Here is a 17476-nt window from a genome sequence, read left to right as displayed (position 1 = left end):
TTACATTTGTATTTGGATGCTTTTTTAGCATGTAAATTATTTCACTGAAGCCAATAAACCTACTTTTTGGCTTAGGCATTTAATTAGGCGTTCTGAATGGAAGCCTAAGTGCTTATTAGAAAGGTTGGGTAATTTGCTTTGCAGCCATGGAAAGATACTTTGGTTAAATAAATAAGACCTGAGCTGTTTTGATTTTTGATGCTGAGGAAACATTGATCTTTTATATTTAAAGTAACTATTTTGAGATGTTTTAGGTAATTATTCCCTTTTGCTTTACCTTGAGGCGTCCTGAAATTACAATAGTTGCTGCTGAACCCCTGCGGCCATCCTCCTGGTTTCCAGGTGCAAGTCCTGTTGCTCCTCAAGGATTAGGATTCTCTTCTGCTTCACCTCATGCTCAGTGGAGGACAAATGAGCTTATTCCAGCTGAGGTGAGCATGGATTTACATGAACTGTGTTAGGTATATGAAGGTTAAAAAAAAAAAGATAGAGAAACTGTTCTATCACTAAGAATTTTACTTGCTTAGGTTTTCATGACATTGAATAAAAAACTATGACAGTGTTCTTCTCCTCTGCATGTTAATTTAGTATTTTTAAATAAATATATGGTTTAAAATTAAAGATCAAATTTAGACATGCATTAATGTTTCTGTCTTTCTCTTGTAGCTTCCTCCATCTTATGAGCAGGTGATAAAGGAAATAAATCAAGTGCAAGTGAATACAACAAATAACAATAATGCTGCTGCTCCTAGGCATACCACTTCTTCTGCAACACAAACTGACTTTCCACAGGAATTAATCGGCCGTTTGCCAGGAAGTAATGAAAAGAGCAGTGTGCCTACACACGGGGAATCTACCAACTATCCAGGTGAGTTTTTGTGACTTCCCATTGATGGAAATCCTAGCCGGTTTCCTGAAGATGTTCTTTATTAGTCATCTCAAGCTGTGCTAGGAAAGGTTCGATTTGGATGCTAGGAAAAAATTATTCTCCGCAAGGGTTGTGATGCTTTGGAATGGGCTGCGCAGGGAAGTGGTAGAGTCGCCATCTTTTGAGGAGTTCAGGAAACATGTAGGTGTGGCACTGAGGGACATGGTATCATTGGCATAGAGTAGAACTGATGGTTAGCTTAGATGATTTTAGATGTGTTTTTCAGTGTTAATGATTCTAAGATTCTGTCATCTGTTTAACTGTTACCATGAATGACAGTTACATTTCTGTGAATGGTTGATACTGTAAATTGCTGCAAAACTGCTCTTTTCTGAGGAATCACTGCACTCACAGACTACATTTAAAACTTTCTCGGTAATGAAAATGAGTAAAATTGTGTGTCTTTGACTTAGTAATAAAAATATTGACTGTTTTGCTCAATTCAGCTATATTGGCTGTTAGTTTTATGCTAGTAGAGCTCCCATGTCCAGTCAGAATAACAGCAGTGCTACATTAAAACCAGAAAGTAACTGACTGAATGTGTGTAACTCCCTCTGCTGAGGGAATTACTGTACTGTTCCTTGGCCAAGATGTTACTTCTATGCCCTTCCTGCTTGTGAGCTAACAAGTAATTCTGAATTCATAACATGTAGATACCATGCATTTCAGCAATCTTCAGTTTCTTCCTGAACTTTACATATTTTTTCTATTTTTCTTTTTAGAAAGAGAACTGCAGTTTCACAAGGAGCTCTTGAACACACTTCTGAGCAAAAACTATTGTTTCACGTTCTTATTGTCAATAAAAAAAGTAATATAAATACCGCGTTCTCTAATAGGTAACTGAAACCTTTTCTTTTCTGTTAGTAGGACCAGGTCTCCTGAAACCTCCTAGGCCTTCTGCACCTCTCTTGAACAGATCTTCAGAAAATGAGACTTCCTTATTAGTTTATGAAAATTCTGAAGATCAGAGGCACCAAGAAAATCCCAATGCTGTGATATGTCCTGTGCCAAAGCCAAGATCAAGAAGCAATCTCAGACCTGTAGTCAAAAATACTCAAAGTCAGATAGGAGACAATGGAGAAGAAGTGAACCAGTCTGACACGAAGAGGCTGCAACTTTCAGTTCAGCAGTCGTCTGTCTTAGATGATAGCTTACTAGACAATCACTTGACAGCGGACAGCATGAGTACAGGCAAGAGCCAAAGTAGTATTGTTTCAAGGATCAAAGTTTTTGAAACCCAAGGAGCTAATGATACCTCAGGATTATTAAAGAAACCAGAAATTGCCCCTCGTACATTCACCACAAGACCTGTACCTGCAAAGAAGCCAGTAGTTGCTCCAAAGCCAGGGGTAGACAGAGTTTCGGGAGAGTGGGATGCATGGACAGAAAGCAAACCAATACCTTCTTCCAGAGAATTGCAGCTTCAACCTGAAGCAGTTGGGAGTAGTGTTGTAAGCAAACCTGAACTGCCAAAGAAACCAAAACCTGGCCTTGAAAAAAGTAGCAGTGGCGATTTTCTTGATGCAAAGAGTGGCTCAGTTGCAGAGAACAGCCATGAACAAAGAAAGTTTCCCGTTCCCGCTCCAAGGCCTCTTATTCCTAAGAAGTCACATTCTGCAGAAAATCCTGCCCTTTCATTGGTCCCTCTAAAACCTATCTCTGCTCCACCACGGACTTCTGTATCTGCCCAGGAGAAGGTTTTCAAGTCTGTGGGGGAATTGTCACCCACAGAGAACTCCTCAGCACCTGCTTCGCAAAGTAAGCTAGATCTGGGAGGAGATCTGATCAGTTTTGATGATGATGTTTTGCCCCTAAGTCCACCTTGTGCAGTTAAAGGCAGCATCAGTTGTGAAGCAGCAGCAGGTAAGATGCTGTTTTTTAAAACTGTCACTTGGGTTTCTGTTTGCAGGTTGCATGACGCTGTGTGAATTATGTCTGCCTATTCTTCCTGTCTTGACAGAGTTTATGTGTGTATGAAATTCTTTGTTTTCTATTATGTCAAGATCACTACGAAATTACTTGGGTTTTGGGACTCGGGAGGTTTCTAGCCTGCATAAATCTCAGAGGCTTCCTGCTGGATTTATTACGCAATAACAAAAATAATGATAAAAGACTTGATGCTGTATGCCAGATGTTGCCTCCAGAATGTATCAGAATACTCTCTCAGGAACTTGGGACATCTTATCTCTAGCCATCCAGTCTAACTAATTTATTTGAGTGCCTGCAATTCGGCAATAGAATCCTCCTGAGCACTGTAAACATGTAGATATTTATTCCACTAGGTCATGTAAGGAAGCAGCAATGTTTATTACTTAGAGAGAACAGCAATCAGACATGCTTGGAATGCTCTGAGCAGTGGCTACTTAGTTTCTCTTTCACGTGTTGGTGTTATATATGGCTATATGCTAGTTATGCAACTTCAGATTTTTCTAAAAAGTAAAAAATTCGTACAGATGGATTAATCACTGCAGCTGTATTCCTCTCATAAACTTTGCTTAATTCTATAGCAAAAGAGGCCAACTGGGGCTTTTTTTTTCTTCTGATATAGGTAGTTTAAGACACAATTAGGTTCTGTGCTGTGCTGTCACTAAGTTTTACAGCAATGAGCTTTTTCCTCTTAGTACTCAAGTATGTCCTGCTTTAGCTAATCAGCCCCATTGCAATCCAGAAAATGTTTTGCTTTGAAACAGATGGTATGTCATACAAAAGGCATATTTAAAGGACTAACTGTGAATTTAAGCCTTATTTTCTTTTTTTACCTCATTTATCATTAAACATCGCAGCTCTTTGAAAAGAGATGTGTAAGTATTGTGTAGTTTTCATGATAAATCAGTATTAATGGTTGTTAGTAAGTGGGATTTCTTTACAGTTGTGGATTATATTGTTAGATGAAGCTCCATTTTATCACTTCCATTCTACAATGGCATAAAAAGTCCAGTGCAGATATAGGAAGTCCCTTACACCTTTAAACTGTACAGGTCAATAAAAATTTTGAAGCGGCTTATAAAAGCACTGAAGTAAGGCAACAGAATGTCCTTTAGGACAGCTAATTAGCTTAACGTGGATCTGTGTCTGCCCTTTCCTTGGTTGAAAGGGAACCAGGATCACTGCAGAGGCTGCAGAAGACCTGGAAGGAGTACTGAGGAAGTGAAGAAGCATTTTGAGGTGCATGAGTGACAGTGTCTAAATGGGAACAGAGTTATGGTCCTAATTTTTGGAGACCGCTATTGTGACAGCCACTGTGCATGTGGAGGTTTTAGGAGTTAGAAGCACAAGGAATTACGATTGGTTTCCATGCATCTGAGAGAACTTAACCTTTCAGGCTTTTATTGAAAAGGTTCAACAATTGAAGGGAAAATGGAACTGTTCGAAGTATGAGAAAAGAAAATACTTTTTGTAAGTGTGTAAAAATGAAAATGATGCTTTGGCTATGTGATCCATAAGACTGCCTATCCTCAAATCTGAAAAAAATAATTAATGATAATTATTCTGTTATATCACACAATGATCCCAAAGAATATCGCCTAATTTTTAAACAAACACGGCAGCTTTTGTGATTAAGTAGAATGAATGGCAGACTTCACCTTTCTGGCACCTGAGATGTTATTCTTTATTTAATGAAGAAGAAAATACTTTGCATTCTCATAGTTAAGTGAAGAATTATTCAAATCATGGTTTGTTGATTTCCCGAGTCAAATGTCCATGATATTATTTATTTAATCAAGTGATGCCTTTGCTGCAACCCCTTCATATCTACTAAAGAGAAGGTCTGGTAGCACTATTGTTTCATTACACAGAAAAATTAGAATTCAGTCCAGACTTCTAGCAGGCATGTGTGAGCTGAAGATCATATGCTATACCCTTGATTATTAATGCCATGCTAGGTCTTGACAAAGCATCTGCAAGAACAACAGTGGCTTTCTGAAAAATGAGGCAACACAGAGCACTAACACCAGCTATTTCTCCTGTTCCCATAGGAACAGCTTAGGATTTACAAGATGAATCCACAGTAAAATGTTTTGTAAAGGCAGGAAGAAAAGCTGTAATCTAGCTCCCAGTTCCCCAGACCTTTGCATTTCTTAGATATTTGTCATTGTCATTACTTAACAAAATGACAGCACTCTCCTTGTTGTTATGGTAACCACAGAGAGGGAGGAAGGCTTTTAGGCGGTGGTGTTTGTAACTAAGCACCAGCTGATTTTTTTTGTCAAAAAGCAAACAGTTTGTAACATTCACAAGCTTTTTTTTTTATTTCTGATACAGCACAAATGCATCTGGCACTTAAACTAATGTAAATAGAAGGGAACAGATAGATTACTGTTTCTGCTAACATCTGATGCAAAAGTAAGAAGGTGAAGAGTTCAGTTGATGATGAGAAAGGTGTAAAAGCTGAGGTGAGCAACTGGATGGAAAAGTGTAACACAGGCAAAACAGATGATTCTTCCAGTGCAAACTGAGAAACGGGGTATCAAGTTTACTTTCAAAGCCTTCAGTGTCATTATGGTCTATTGGAGCACTGGAGGCTCAAAAGCTCTGTGATTGAGGTAAACCATGGCAGAACCTTGCACCCACCTGTTGTCTTCGTTGCTGGCCCAAGAGAAACACCAGGGAGAAGAAGTTGAGAATGAAAAATCCCCAAAATGGTTCTTCTCAGCAGCAGCCAAAACTGATGCCAGTTCTAAGTACCTGCTTAGTTTTTGACACAGAGGCTAGAGAGAATGTTCACAGGCATTTTGTATCCTAATGAAATTACTCCTGTTCCTGTCAGTCCCTTAGAATGTGAAAGCATCTACTTGGGACTGTAAATCTTGAAGTGTTAATGCTTTGATGACAGTTGAGATATTTGGGATCATAAATAGTATTTTTATAAATCTCTTCTACCTGGTAACTGGGATTTGTGCAGTGCCTTGTGGTTAAAAGTTTCACTAAACAGTCAGTTGGAATCTTTTCTCAGTAGTCCATTTTTTTTTACAAAGGCTCAGAAATGAAATTTTAGTGCAAGTTGAATTAAGTAGAAGTTCTGTGTCTTGGGTAAGTTCAAGATTGTCACTTTCACTTGTTTCAGTTGCTGTGTTAAAGCATGTGGTGTGCGTGCTTTCAAATGCCCTGGCAGAAAATAAGGTAACAGTGCAAGCACATCTTTAAATTAAAACCTGGAGGTGATCTTGCTAAAATATTTGAGTTCTTTCCTGTGTGCGTAGAGTTCTTCTCTTTTGCTTTTTCTGAGATGTCATACGGTTCTGATTATGTTCATGACAGACCAGCACTTAATTTAAACCAAGTGTTTTGAAAGGTAGTTTGGGGATATTCTTACCTTACCTGCGGAAGGCAGCTTTCTCTTTCATCTTAATCATATTTATGTATTTCAGTTATAACAATAATGCAGCTGATACGTTTATCAATTCTTTTAATTAGTTATTTACTTCATCGTAGTATGAAAGTTTCCTTCTGCTTGTATGGACAGAAAAAATGACCAAACCAGTGATTACTGTCTATTTATATATATTGTTGCTTCTTGTGGCATGAATGGTAGCGTCTGTGTGACACTGTGGCCCATTCAGAAAAACTGCTGCTTGAGTAACTTTGTCTTTTGTGAATTTATTGCCCAGCTGCTTGTTTTTAATTGCTTCCTCAGGAAGGAAGGGAGAAAAAGAATTAAAATATTTGTAACTGTTGATTGCTCCAGAGCTATCTTCAAAATAATGCGACTTTTCTTAGTATTCTGCTGTGTACCTTTCAATGACTCTTTTGGTTACTTGAAGTTATTTGTCTTCCTTGACTCAGCAAGAATGGATGAAAATGTGATTCTTGCTCTCTGGGAATTGTCTTTGGGTTTTGTCTCACACTGTATGTCCAAATAGCATCTGGTACCAGTCATGAAGTTAGGCCAGATTATGCAGCCGGTTTCTAGCAACATGTACATGCAACATTGTACATGGTTTCTAGCAACATGTACATGCAACATTGTACATGGTTTCTAGCAACATGTACATGCAACATTGTACATGGTTTCATGCAACATTGTAGCTGATCACTTCTGGACCTGTATGGGAACTGCTGAGTCATGGCCTGAACCTCTGATTGATCACCTGAGGTGAGCCATGAGTCAGCCAGAGGAGCACAGGTGAAGGCAATTCACCTGTGCTGCTGGAAGGGGTGGAGCCTGGCTCCACCCCTCCTAGACCTATTTAAGAGCTGGCTACCAGAGGGGAAGGATCTCTTCTGGAGATCACCTCTCTTGGTGTTTTGTGGTGAGCTCAGTCAAAGGGTAAGCTCTTCCACCTATTGTCTTTTTGTGATCGTTGTCTATTTTGCCTAACTCTCTTGATTATATTGTGATTATAACATCTAGATATCTATTGATTATACAATTATATTGTGATTATAACATCTTGATATCTATTGATTATACAGGACCAGAGGTTGAATTAGAGCTTCCTGAAGGCTCTTACAACTTGAACTACCAGATTCTTTCCTGACTGATAAAGAAGAATCATGATGTGGGAAAAGTCTCTGAGTTCTTACATGGCAGTTTATGTTGGTCTTAGTCATCGTTTTGTTTCAAAGTCTGTAATTAGTCACCTCTAGTAGTAGTAGCTCACTGCTAGCTTGCCGATATTAAGCTATTGTGCTTTTAGATACACATAGAAAGTATGTGTGGGGATCCCCACAATTTGAGAGAGAAATGCCAAAAACTTGATTATAATCAAAGTTTGTCAAAGGTCCATTTATAGCCATCTCTGCGAACTACGTAATGCTGTAGTTGTACATCTGGTAAATGCTTATCATTGCATGTTATAGTAGCCCAAGACATTTTGCTATTCTAGTAGCAGTTTTGGTATTTATCTCTTTTCCAGCTTTCTAACACCATGGATGAGGTATTTATCTTTGCTCAATTGAGCACATTTTGTTTTTGACAAGCACACTTAACGTTGGATCTTCATTTGCATTTCTTTGCAATTTTACTGGTACATTCTAGACAATGTTAAATTTCATATAATTCTGTGACTTTGTGCATTTTCATTGTGTTGATAGCTCCTTCTGCATGCCCCACGTGTATCCTGTAAACATCATTCATTCTTTAGATCAGGTTTGTTCATGGCCTTGAATTACCTTGCTTTTTGTTTCAGTCCGTCAGATATCAGCAGTGAACAGAGAGCAATGCCTAATACCTGTGCAAGTGGTTTGCTGTATTTCTGCGCCTCTGAGTATTGATAAATGTTGCCACATAACATCTTCCTGTCCCTAAGACTTAGTACAACTCTTTTTAAAATCTTGGTTATGTGTGAGAAGTTTGATAATTCTATTTGGGAACTGGATCACCTTTCCTTTTCTTGCAGGAAAGATAATCCTCAAGGTAAAACTTTCTGATATTACTGTTCGCTTGCGTTGTTGGTGTGTGGTTTGGACAGAACAATATTCAGTGAGTGCTTCAGAAAGGTCACCAAATCCTGTGGTATCAAAAGAAATAAATAAAAGTTGGATAACTTTCTGAAGCTCCCTTTTCTTCTGTAACATTTCCAACTTCAAATGAGAAAGATAAATGGAAATGAGGAAAAAAGCTCTCTCTCCTAAACTAGTGAAAGAAAGAGGTGATATATGGTGTGTTAGGATACATAGCTTTTATTTGTCTTTCCTACAAAGAAGCACAGAAACGTATGTTACCAATTAATATTTTGAAACAAAAGCTCTAGAAGAGTGAGACTACTGAAAACACAGGCTTTAAGCATCATTGTAAAATTTTAATAAAGAAAGATCGATAGAAGTCTGTTGATATCATATGAAAAATGCCTTGCAGATTAATTTCCTTGAGCTGAAGAGGTTTAAATGAGTATACTAACAATTCTGTTTTCACACTCCCATGAATTATGCTCAAACGATGCCCAATAGTTGTTAAACAACATAAAAATTTGATATGCTGTCAGTCCCATTGCACAAAGCTGCACAGTCATTTACTCAACCAATTTCTGCTGCAGACCCAGCACTGGGGAATGGAATGACACAAACAAGTTAATGAGTTTCCTACTAATTATGAGGTGACAACAGTGTATCTGAACAGAAGATAATGAGTGGAAAACTAAGGTTTGTAAAAGGATTTTCTCAGACTTGGTTGAGAAAACAGAGGCTTAAAAATGACATCTCTCAAATCTGTTGATCGAGAGGCCTCAGACAACTGCTGGACAGTCAAGAAAACCATCTCTATGCATAGAAACAATCAGCAGTTAACAAACAGTAATTCTGTACAATTATTTTGTACAACTTGCAATCATCTGATTTATAAGAATTTTGGCTGATCGGAGTATTCCTGTTTGGCCTTACTCTGCCTATATTTTTATAAGAATGAGGCTTTGGAAAGTAATCACATCGCAGTTCAAGTTCAGAGTTGCCTTCACCTCTGCAGCAGGTGACTGAGAGAGATCCCCATTGCCTGCTTTGTCCAAGCCTGTCTGATTGTGAGTATGCTGTGCCTCGAGCTTCTATGGGTATGCCTCTACAGGGGGCTCCTTGCCGGTAGGGTATGGTTACCACATAGCTGGCAGACAGGGGAGGAAAGCCTGGCTCAGATTTCATTTTTTCACCTGCACCAAAATCATTCTGAACACAATTGTAAGTGTTAAAAATAGGCAAATCATTTTTAACGCAATTCAAATTGTAGCAGTGTAGCTTGCAGACTAAGGTATAAAGAAAGGAAAGAAAATCAAAACTGCAGCCTTGCTCTAAGAGTAGGATTTTCACATTTCTTATAACTACTTACTGCCAGACTGTTTGCAGCCCTGCTGTGATCTGTGTTTTCCACTCCTCCAGAAGAAACTCTTGTCTGGTGCAGCTTTCACGGAAGGAACTTAAACCTTCTGCTGACCAGTGCTAATCTGAGGTTCTCCTGCAAAGGAGCTGGGGGCTAGCAGGAGATGAACCCTGGGACGGGGGACGGGGGGGCAGAGGGGCTGCTGGCAACATATGAGGACCTCAAATTTGTTGTTTGCAGGAGAGCAGTTTGGCATGCTGTAATTCAGCAGCTTGTTATTACATGTTGCTCTGTCTGAAATTATTCTGGGTGTTGTTAGTTTTAAAATAATAAAATAAAGAGCTTAGTGTACTTGGACTACTTCTCCTCGCTGAAAATAACGAGATTTTTGTTTTTAGTTGCAATGCTGAAAGATTTGTTCCTGAGTAAATATGGTGCTTCTGGATATTTTCAAGTCCGATGTGCATTCGCAAACGCAGATTTCAGGAGTATTGATGAGCTGCCCTGCGTTACGCTTCTCAAAATTATCTATAAGAAATCATTACTTCACTTTACTGAACGATTCTGTTTTTTCCTAAGTGTTTCATAGGATTTTATCAAATGCAGAATTTCCAACTTTGTCTCAAAGTGTGCAGTAGTTTTGGGAAGGGGTGAATTTTTTGCTAAAAAGCCCTGTAGAATTTAAAGACATGCCCAGCGTGCTTCTTCTCTGAGACTGTGACACTCCATAAATAACATCTCATTGAGCTGTACATATAAAAAGGCCACCACAGGAGATCAAAATCATCTGTTGGAGCTGTGAATACATGCTGTGGAGAATTTACTGGCCAGAATACTTCTCCAGTTTCTGCCCTATATGTTTATGATGCATCGCTGTTTTACTTCAATTTTTGGTAACGTCGGAGAAGAGTTAATGTCTATTAAAAACATAGAAATGAAATACTGCTTTTTGACATGAAGGTGTACTTCAGAAAGAACCTCTTGATTTGAATTTTATTTATGTATAGGTATTTTTACAGCTGCCTTCTACATGCTCATATGTTCTCATGCCTATTAACATGAGACCAGTGATAAAGTTTATTAATAATAGAAAACATTGCTCCCATTTTACCAATGGAATGACTGGATAGTCTAGAAGAGAAATGAGTGATACACGTGGGGACAGACAGAGCTCAGGGACAACTCGGTGTCCTTGGCCTGAAGCAGTCTTCCCCATGACTTGACGTTTATAATCAGCAAAAATGAAGCAGAATCTTCAAGGGAATTAGGTATCCTACAGTAAAGAGATATTGTAATTAGTAACGTTTACGTTCTTTCTATTTTTGTTTGTTTCTGTAGGCATTTTTTTTCTTCTGTAGAACTGGCTGTTAAGCTTTGGCAAGATTTTATTGATTAAAACTTTCTGCTGATTGTGTTTGCAGCATATTCAAGCAACTACTCTGAAAATAATTTCCCTGAATCCATCCTGATTGCAGGTCCCTGTTATCAAGTAATGCGGTTGCTCTGGTTCAGTGGCTTGTATAATCCTAGAAGGCATCTGGAACATGTTTGTGTTAATTCGATTATGGAAGCAGAAGTATCAAAAAGATGTTATTTACAAAGAGCTCTACTCTATTCATATCTGCGCAGTGTTTGTCCCTGGAACCAGATTATTTTTCTTTCTTGGATGTGAAGTATTGATGTCCTTAGTACCTAATGCAGTAGCTGGTGAGATTTATGTTCAGCAAATAAACCTTAAATATATATATGTATATATATATATATGTATTTTTTTCCCTTATAGATCCATTCCAGTTCCTTCCCAAAATCGAACCGGCAAAGGAGCAGGCGGCTCAACCAGCTGTAGCACGGAAACCCACTGTTATCCGAATCCCAGCTAAACCTGGAAAATGTAAGTTTTTCTCCTGAACTGACTGAAAAATCTTTATCAGGAGATTATTTTAACTGCAAATAAATATTTTAAAGTGGAGTTGCTGTTAACTTGTTGTATTTGCTGTCAAAGCAATCCCAAGGTACAGCTGAACAAAACAAATGACTCACTTAAGAGCTGTGGTGGGAGGCTGCAGTGGCTGGGAGTCGTGCTACTCTTCAGCTACCTTGTCTGATGCCTTCCCTTGCACTGTGTTTGATGTTTCTCAAACCTTTTGGAACTAATGCTTACCAGAGGGAAAGTGGCAGCACGGAGGTGATCTGAAAGATGGCAGGGAAGAGGTGGAAGAGACCCTTTCAGCAGAACAAATTTGTTCAGTCATCTGAACCATACTGCTTTGGTAATAACTGACTTATATTCAGACATAAGCTGCAGGTATTTTGTTGCTGCTTCCTGGGAGCGGAGTTTGCAGTTGTCAAAGAAACCTTTTTATGATATTAATTTGTTCTTCAAAAGTTATTGTCAAGTTCTCACAGATTACGTTAGAAAGTTTCCTTGACCCGCTTGATCTAGAAACCACAATCATTTAAGCAATAGCATCTTGGTAGTAACAGAGGGAGTGAAGAAGGCATGCAAGAATTTGGATGCAAATAACTGATTTGCTCAGTTTTGTGTTAGAGACCTCCCAGCTATGGTTTTCTTTCATCTCTGATCCTTTATATCTTTACTAATGACACTGACAGTGTTTCACAGTGGAAGTTTATTGGAAAACTTGTGTGGCTCTTTGTGTGCTCATCTTTCTGACTTGAATACATACTTACTAATGTTCAGCCTTATGTTTTATCCTCAAAGCTTAGAAAGAAAGATCACAGGACTGCTGGCTCTAAAAAATTGTACTTCAGACTCATATTTTATTAAATTGAGTAGATGTAGAACCAAAATATCCTGGTGGCATTGCTGCTAAGACTTTCTCATTTCCTGAGATCCCCTCCTACAGCAGTTTTCTTTTCCTCTGCATATATGTGAAATGCAGTGGAAGTGATGAGATATGCAGAGAAAACAGAAGATAAGCTACAAGGAAAATCATTCTGCTAATAAATGATCATAAATAAAGCTTTATCCTATTGAAATAATTTGTTTACAGTCTACTGTAAAGAATCCAAGACACAGTTTCTCTCCACAAAGGAGACTTTTTATTGCTGTTTCCATTTAAAAAAAAAAAATAACAAAAAAATCCTTAAATTCTTTTTTTTTTATCTGGACTCTTTTCAGCTCTTAGATAACCTGTCCCTTTGCTGCTCTCTAGTGGCAATTGAACTTTCTTCAGAAACTGCCAGTCACAATGTGCTTAATTACAATTGAGGGATGTGAAGGAGCAGAAGCAAGTTCCAGATGAGCAGAGTACCTTTTTGTCAGATAGGAGCTACTATAGAAATGTAAGCTGTTAAAAAAAAAAAAAAACGAGCATAGTACAATTGGGTTAAGGAGTGACAAGGCTATAGTAGCATACAGATTGTAGGAGAACTACATGATCTCAGTAAAATGGGTTCTGGGGTTTTTGTGCCATTCTGGGTGAATCCTGTCAGGAACCAGTGCAAAACAAGAAGGTCAATAAAACTGAAAAATAAAAAATAGAAATCAGACCAAAAACCAGCACTCCCCCCCCCCCCCCCCCAAAAAAAAAAAAAAAAAAAAAAAAAATTTAAGGTGGATGTTGAAGAATTTGGGGCTCTGGTGTTTTAGAATTTGTTTCTTAGTATTTTTGTTCAGCTGTGATTAGAAAGGTAGCATTAAACTTCCACTTCAGTTTTTACACTTAGAAATCAGTGAAGTTAGCACCTGCTTTCTAGTTTTGGGTGGTTTTTTTTTTTTTTTTTTTTTTTTTTAAATACTTTTGGCTTTATCAATGGCTAAGGAAGGGAAATCAAGCCATCTGTGCATATATCCAGATTTGAGGTGGTGTGAATAAATAAATCCGTCAAGCTCTTTATATATCAATGAAGTATATTAAGAGAAGGTATCCCTTGCAGTTACGTGCAGGTACCATTTTTACTTCTCACAGTTCTAGCTTAGAAGAGTGGATGAACACTGCATTAGCTTCCATTCCCTGTGCTCAGTCATTTCCAACACAGTAACTTTAACCTGTTCCTAAGAATTATAAGGTATTTATGCTTGAACTTATTTGCTTGTAAACGTCACACCAGCCTTCTAGATGATGTTAGTGCAACTGAGGTGTTAAAAACAAACACCATTTCTCCTTCCTATGTGCTTTTTCTTTGTTAAGAGCACTTTTTGTGAAACAAGTAACTTGAATAAATAAAGTTGTTCTTTCCATGGCATCTGCCTTCACTTTTGTTGTGACTGAAAGTCCAGGCTGTCTATACACCCTTATTTATAAAATTCCAAAGCTGGCTGGAAGTCAGAAGAGCTTAAGTGTCTGAAGTTTGTGAAGTGAGAAAAGACTTCTCATTTTATACAAATAGATTTTAAAATAGGTGACAGAAGTTCAGTATATGAGGACAAAATGATTGGTAAATACGCTTACAAAACTGATCAAAGGGCTTCCCAGACTTCAACGACAGGGACATTTAAAACAAATCTCATAATTAACATGGTTTTTTTTGTTTGTTTGTTTGTTTTTTTTTAATTGAAACTGAGATCATCATTCTTCGGTAGTAAGAGCTGTACTTCCATGTTCTAAACTTCTTTAGCTCCCTAAAGACTGCTGGGGAATTCCCAACTCTCCTTCTGTTTGATCCTCCTGAATTTTCTAGCAGGCAGGATTTTTTTTCTTGCCTTTACCTTTCTGTGGATTCTTCCATCCAAGTCTTCTGATCTTTCAGGGTTACTTGAAATAACCCTCAGCTGTTTTCCAGCCTGAAGGATATTCCAGGAGCTGACAGCTGGAAAAAGTGAGCTAGTTAAGAAATGTGGCTGAGAGATGGTGATGGTGTTTCAGAGTATACAGGAATGAGTCTGACATTCCCAGGGGTAGAAACTCTGCTAGTCGTCTAATATTATATCAACAAGTACTGCAGCTGAAACCCTAGAATAACTTGCTGGTTTCCTGAGACACCAGTGGAGATTCATTATGTGGAATGGGAATGACTCCTACATTCAACATCAGAGTTGCAGTGTTCCCTTCACATCCCTTTTTTGTTGACTAGTCTTTGAGTTTTCCTGTGCATTGGCCGCTCTGGCTTTGAGGAAGGAAGTTGTGTTTGTAACAAGATGCCCCACACCAAGGTGGATTCTCTTACCTAGTGTTGGTCTGTGTGAAGAATCTATTAATTAGACTTTCTTTGTAAACAAGCTACTGATTAGACTTTCATTCAGAGCTCTGTTTTTACAGCTTTAGATGAAATCCCACATAGCCCTCCTCCACTTCCTGCTGAAAAGCCTATTGGCAACACCTCTGACATCGCAGTGGGCAAACCCAACAGTGGTGACCTAGTAAAAAACATGGTAAGTTAATACTGTTTTGTTGTATAACAGCTTTCCCTACTTTGGGTAACAGATCTCTTGTCACTCTTGGCCCTTTTTAAAGTAAGTTATTTGAGGAACCAAAGGAAGAAAGGGACTAATCAAAAATATCAGACTTCATTCTTTTGACTGTGCTCTCTGATTTAATAAGGTAATTTAGACTGCTGCCAGTTCTGGAAAACACTTTGCTGATTTTAGTGAACTTCAATTATATTTATCTTCAATTTTCTTTGCATCTGGAATCAGAATATGCTGCAGTTGAGTTTTGAAAGTGCTGTAGAGTGGTTCAAAATCTAGCAATGTTTGTATGGTCAAATATTGCCAAAGTCCTTCAGAAATACATCTGTGTTGTTTTTTTTTTTTTTTATTTCGTACACATAGCACTTCTTATATGGCCAGTGTAATTTACAGGCAGGATAAACTGTTCTGTTGGTGAGCGAAGCTTGATTTCTTCAATTTTCTTCCAGTTGTTTTATTTTGGTCCTTAACAGAACCTGAGTAGAACCATCAATTTTTGGAAAATAAGGCTCTGCTCCTTACTCCTGAGCACATAACAATGGTGTACATCATAGCTGTGTATCCTGTATGCCTTTTGATGCAGATGTACTAAAGAGAATTCGAGTAGAAATTGACAGAATTTCCAAATGTTGAGAGTGATGATAGCAAAAATGTTGGTGAATCTTGTGGAAACCACAGGCAGTAAAGAGAGAAATCAAAAGCTCAGACTAAGTGGATGGCTGCCAGCAAATGTATTTTTAGCTACTTTTGCTAGTAGATAGAGAGGTTTTTGTACATCATAGCTAAAGAGGCTATTCATACAGTTCCTATCTTTTCTGGACAATGCTGAAAAAATAATTGCCAATACAATGACATTAAATAACATTTTGCACAATACAACCCCAAAATGTTTGCAGTGTCATCCAGATTATTATGACAGACACGTGGAAGTTTCATCTCATACAGTCATTTTGGAATAGGTTCCTTCTTTTTAACTTAAGTTCCAAATAGAATATACTCATTTCAAGCTATTTGGAATGCCAAGTGGTGGGCATTGAGAATAAATTCATAATGAAGTATTACAAATACTGGTTTTTCAAATCTAGCAGTGTTTATCTGTGAAACTGATTACAGTAGAACAAATAGAAACAATTGACCGTAAGCAGCGGTTGGTACAGGTTTGCTCCTTTTCAGGCAGGAAAACATTTTGCTGTTAGGATACCACTCCCATCTGAAAGCAGTAGGTTTCCTTTTAATCAGAAGCTTTTACTCAGGAGCATTCATCTGGGGATGTAGTCAAGAGCCTAAGTTTTATCACAAAATAAATCTAGATATTTTCCAGGTCGAGAAAATCACAGTTGTTGTTTACTAGTTTCAAGCCTGCCTCCACATCTAGATAAATACGGTTGTTCAGCCCTTTTTAAAGTTACTGATTCAAAAAGGTTACTTTTGAACCCAAATTCAGCACTCGGATTTACCATTCTGTTGCAAACATCTGTGCTTGGTCAGCTTAGTTGGCACTATTCTCTGGCACCGGGTAAAAATGAACAGCAGGAGGCAGGAGGATGGTAATTTGTTAATGCATTACTGTGGTCCAAACCCTTCAGCTATGTCCTGTGCTCCTCTCTACTGACTGCTGTGGGTAGTAGTAGCCCATCCCCACCTTGCTCTGGCAAGGTGGGGATGGGCATCTGGAAGCACTAAATAAATGATCTGCCAAAGCAAGATTAATCAGGATTTGTTTGTTAGGTCTCTAGGAAGCATCTTTAGGTATCTTTCTGAATAAGAACTAACATTATTGGCAAGAGACTTTTTCCAACGTGAGGTACACCAAGGTTGTATTTATTGCTCGAAGCCTGTGCCTAGTGTCAGCCTGTCCTTTCATCTGTCAAACTTAAATCAAAGCTCGTAGTGTAACTGCAAGCAAGTTGGGATCTTAGAGGCACTGAAATTGCACATTTGTATGACTCTCCGGAATTTGGCTCTTAGACTCTGAGTCCCAAGTTGTAGGCAAGGAAGGGCTGGGTTACACCTACTGTACAATTTTAGCTGTGATTCAGGTAGTCAATTTACTATCTCTATGTACAATAATAATAGTTTAGAACACATCACGTTATTTATTACTTTTTTCCTCAAACTCCAAAGCCACTTTTTTTTTTTCCTGACTGTAATTTAAAATAAGAAATGCATCATTTAAAGAGGATTTGTTTTATTTCCTAGGCTTAATGAAATGACTTGGTCATTTTAATTTTTGTAGGATTTGAATAATTCGGAACAGGCTGGAGCATCTCAACTAGAACCTGCATTACCCCCAAGGTAAGTGCAATTCTTCACTGATTCACTTAACAGAGATGTTTCTGAATTAGTTTGTGTAGGTAGCCTCAGCATAGATATTACTGACTCTGAACCTAACACAGTAGGCTTAGGTGCTTTTAACTTAATCACTAATAAA

General features: G+C 38.2%; 1 protein-coding gene across 1 annotated transcript in view; it reads left to right on the top strand.

Annotated features, from left to right (window-relative positions):
- The window catches only part of SH3D19 (SH3 domain containing 19), a gene marked incomplete at both ends in the record, with an annotated part of 75047 nt that overhangs the window by 44734 nt on the left and 12837 nt on the right, over positions 1 to 17476 (top strand). The window contains 6 exons of the mRNA XM_079534912.1: positions 284 to 431; positions 667 to 868; positions 1793 to 2791; positions 11458 to 11565; positions 14897 to 15009; positions 17282 to 17340. Coding sequence (XP_079391038.1) covers positions 284 to 431; positions 667 to 868; positions 1793 to 2791; positions 11458 to 11565; positions 14897 to 15009; positions 17282 to 17340 — 1629 coding nt within the window. The remainder of the gene's footprint in view (positions 1 to 283; positions 432 to 666; positions 869 to 1792; positions 2792 to 11457; positions 11566 to 14896; positions 15010 to 17281; positions 17341 to 17476) is intronic.

This window comes from Tetrao urogallus (assembly GCF_951394365.1).
Source record: "Tetrao urogallus genome assembly, chromosome: 4".
Lineage (NCBI taxonomy): Eukaryota > Metazoa > Chordata > Aves > Galliformes > Phasianidae > Tetrao > Tetrao urogallus.
Note: the sequence above shows the minus strand (reverse complement) of the source record. Positions and strands in the feature narration are given on the sequence as shown.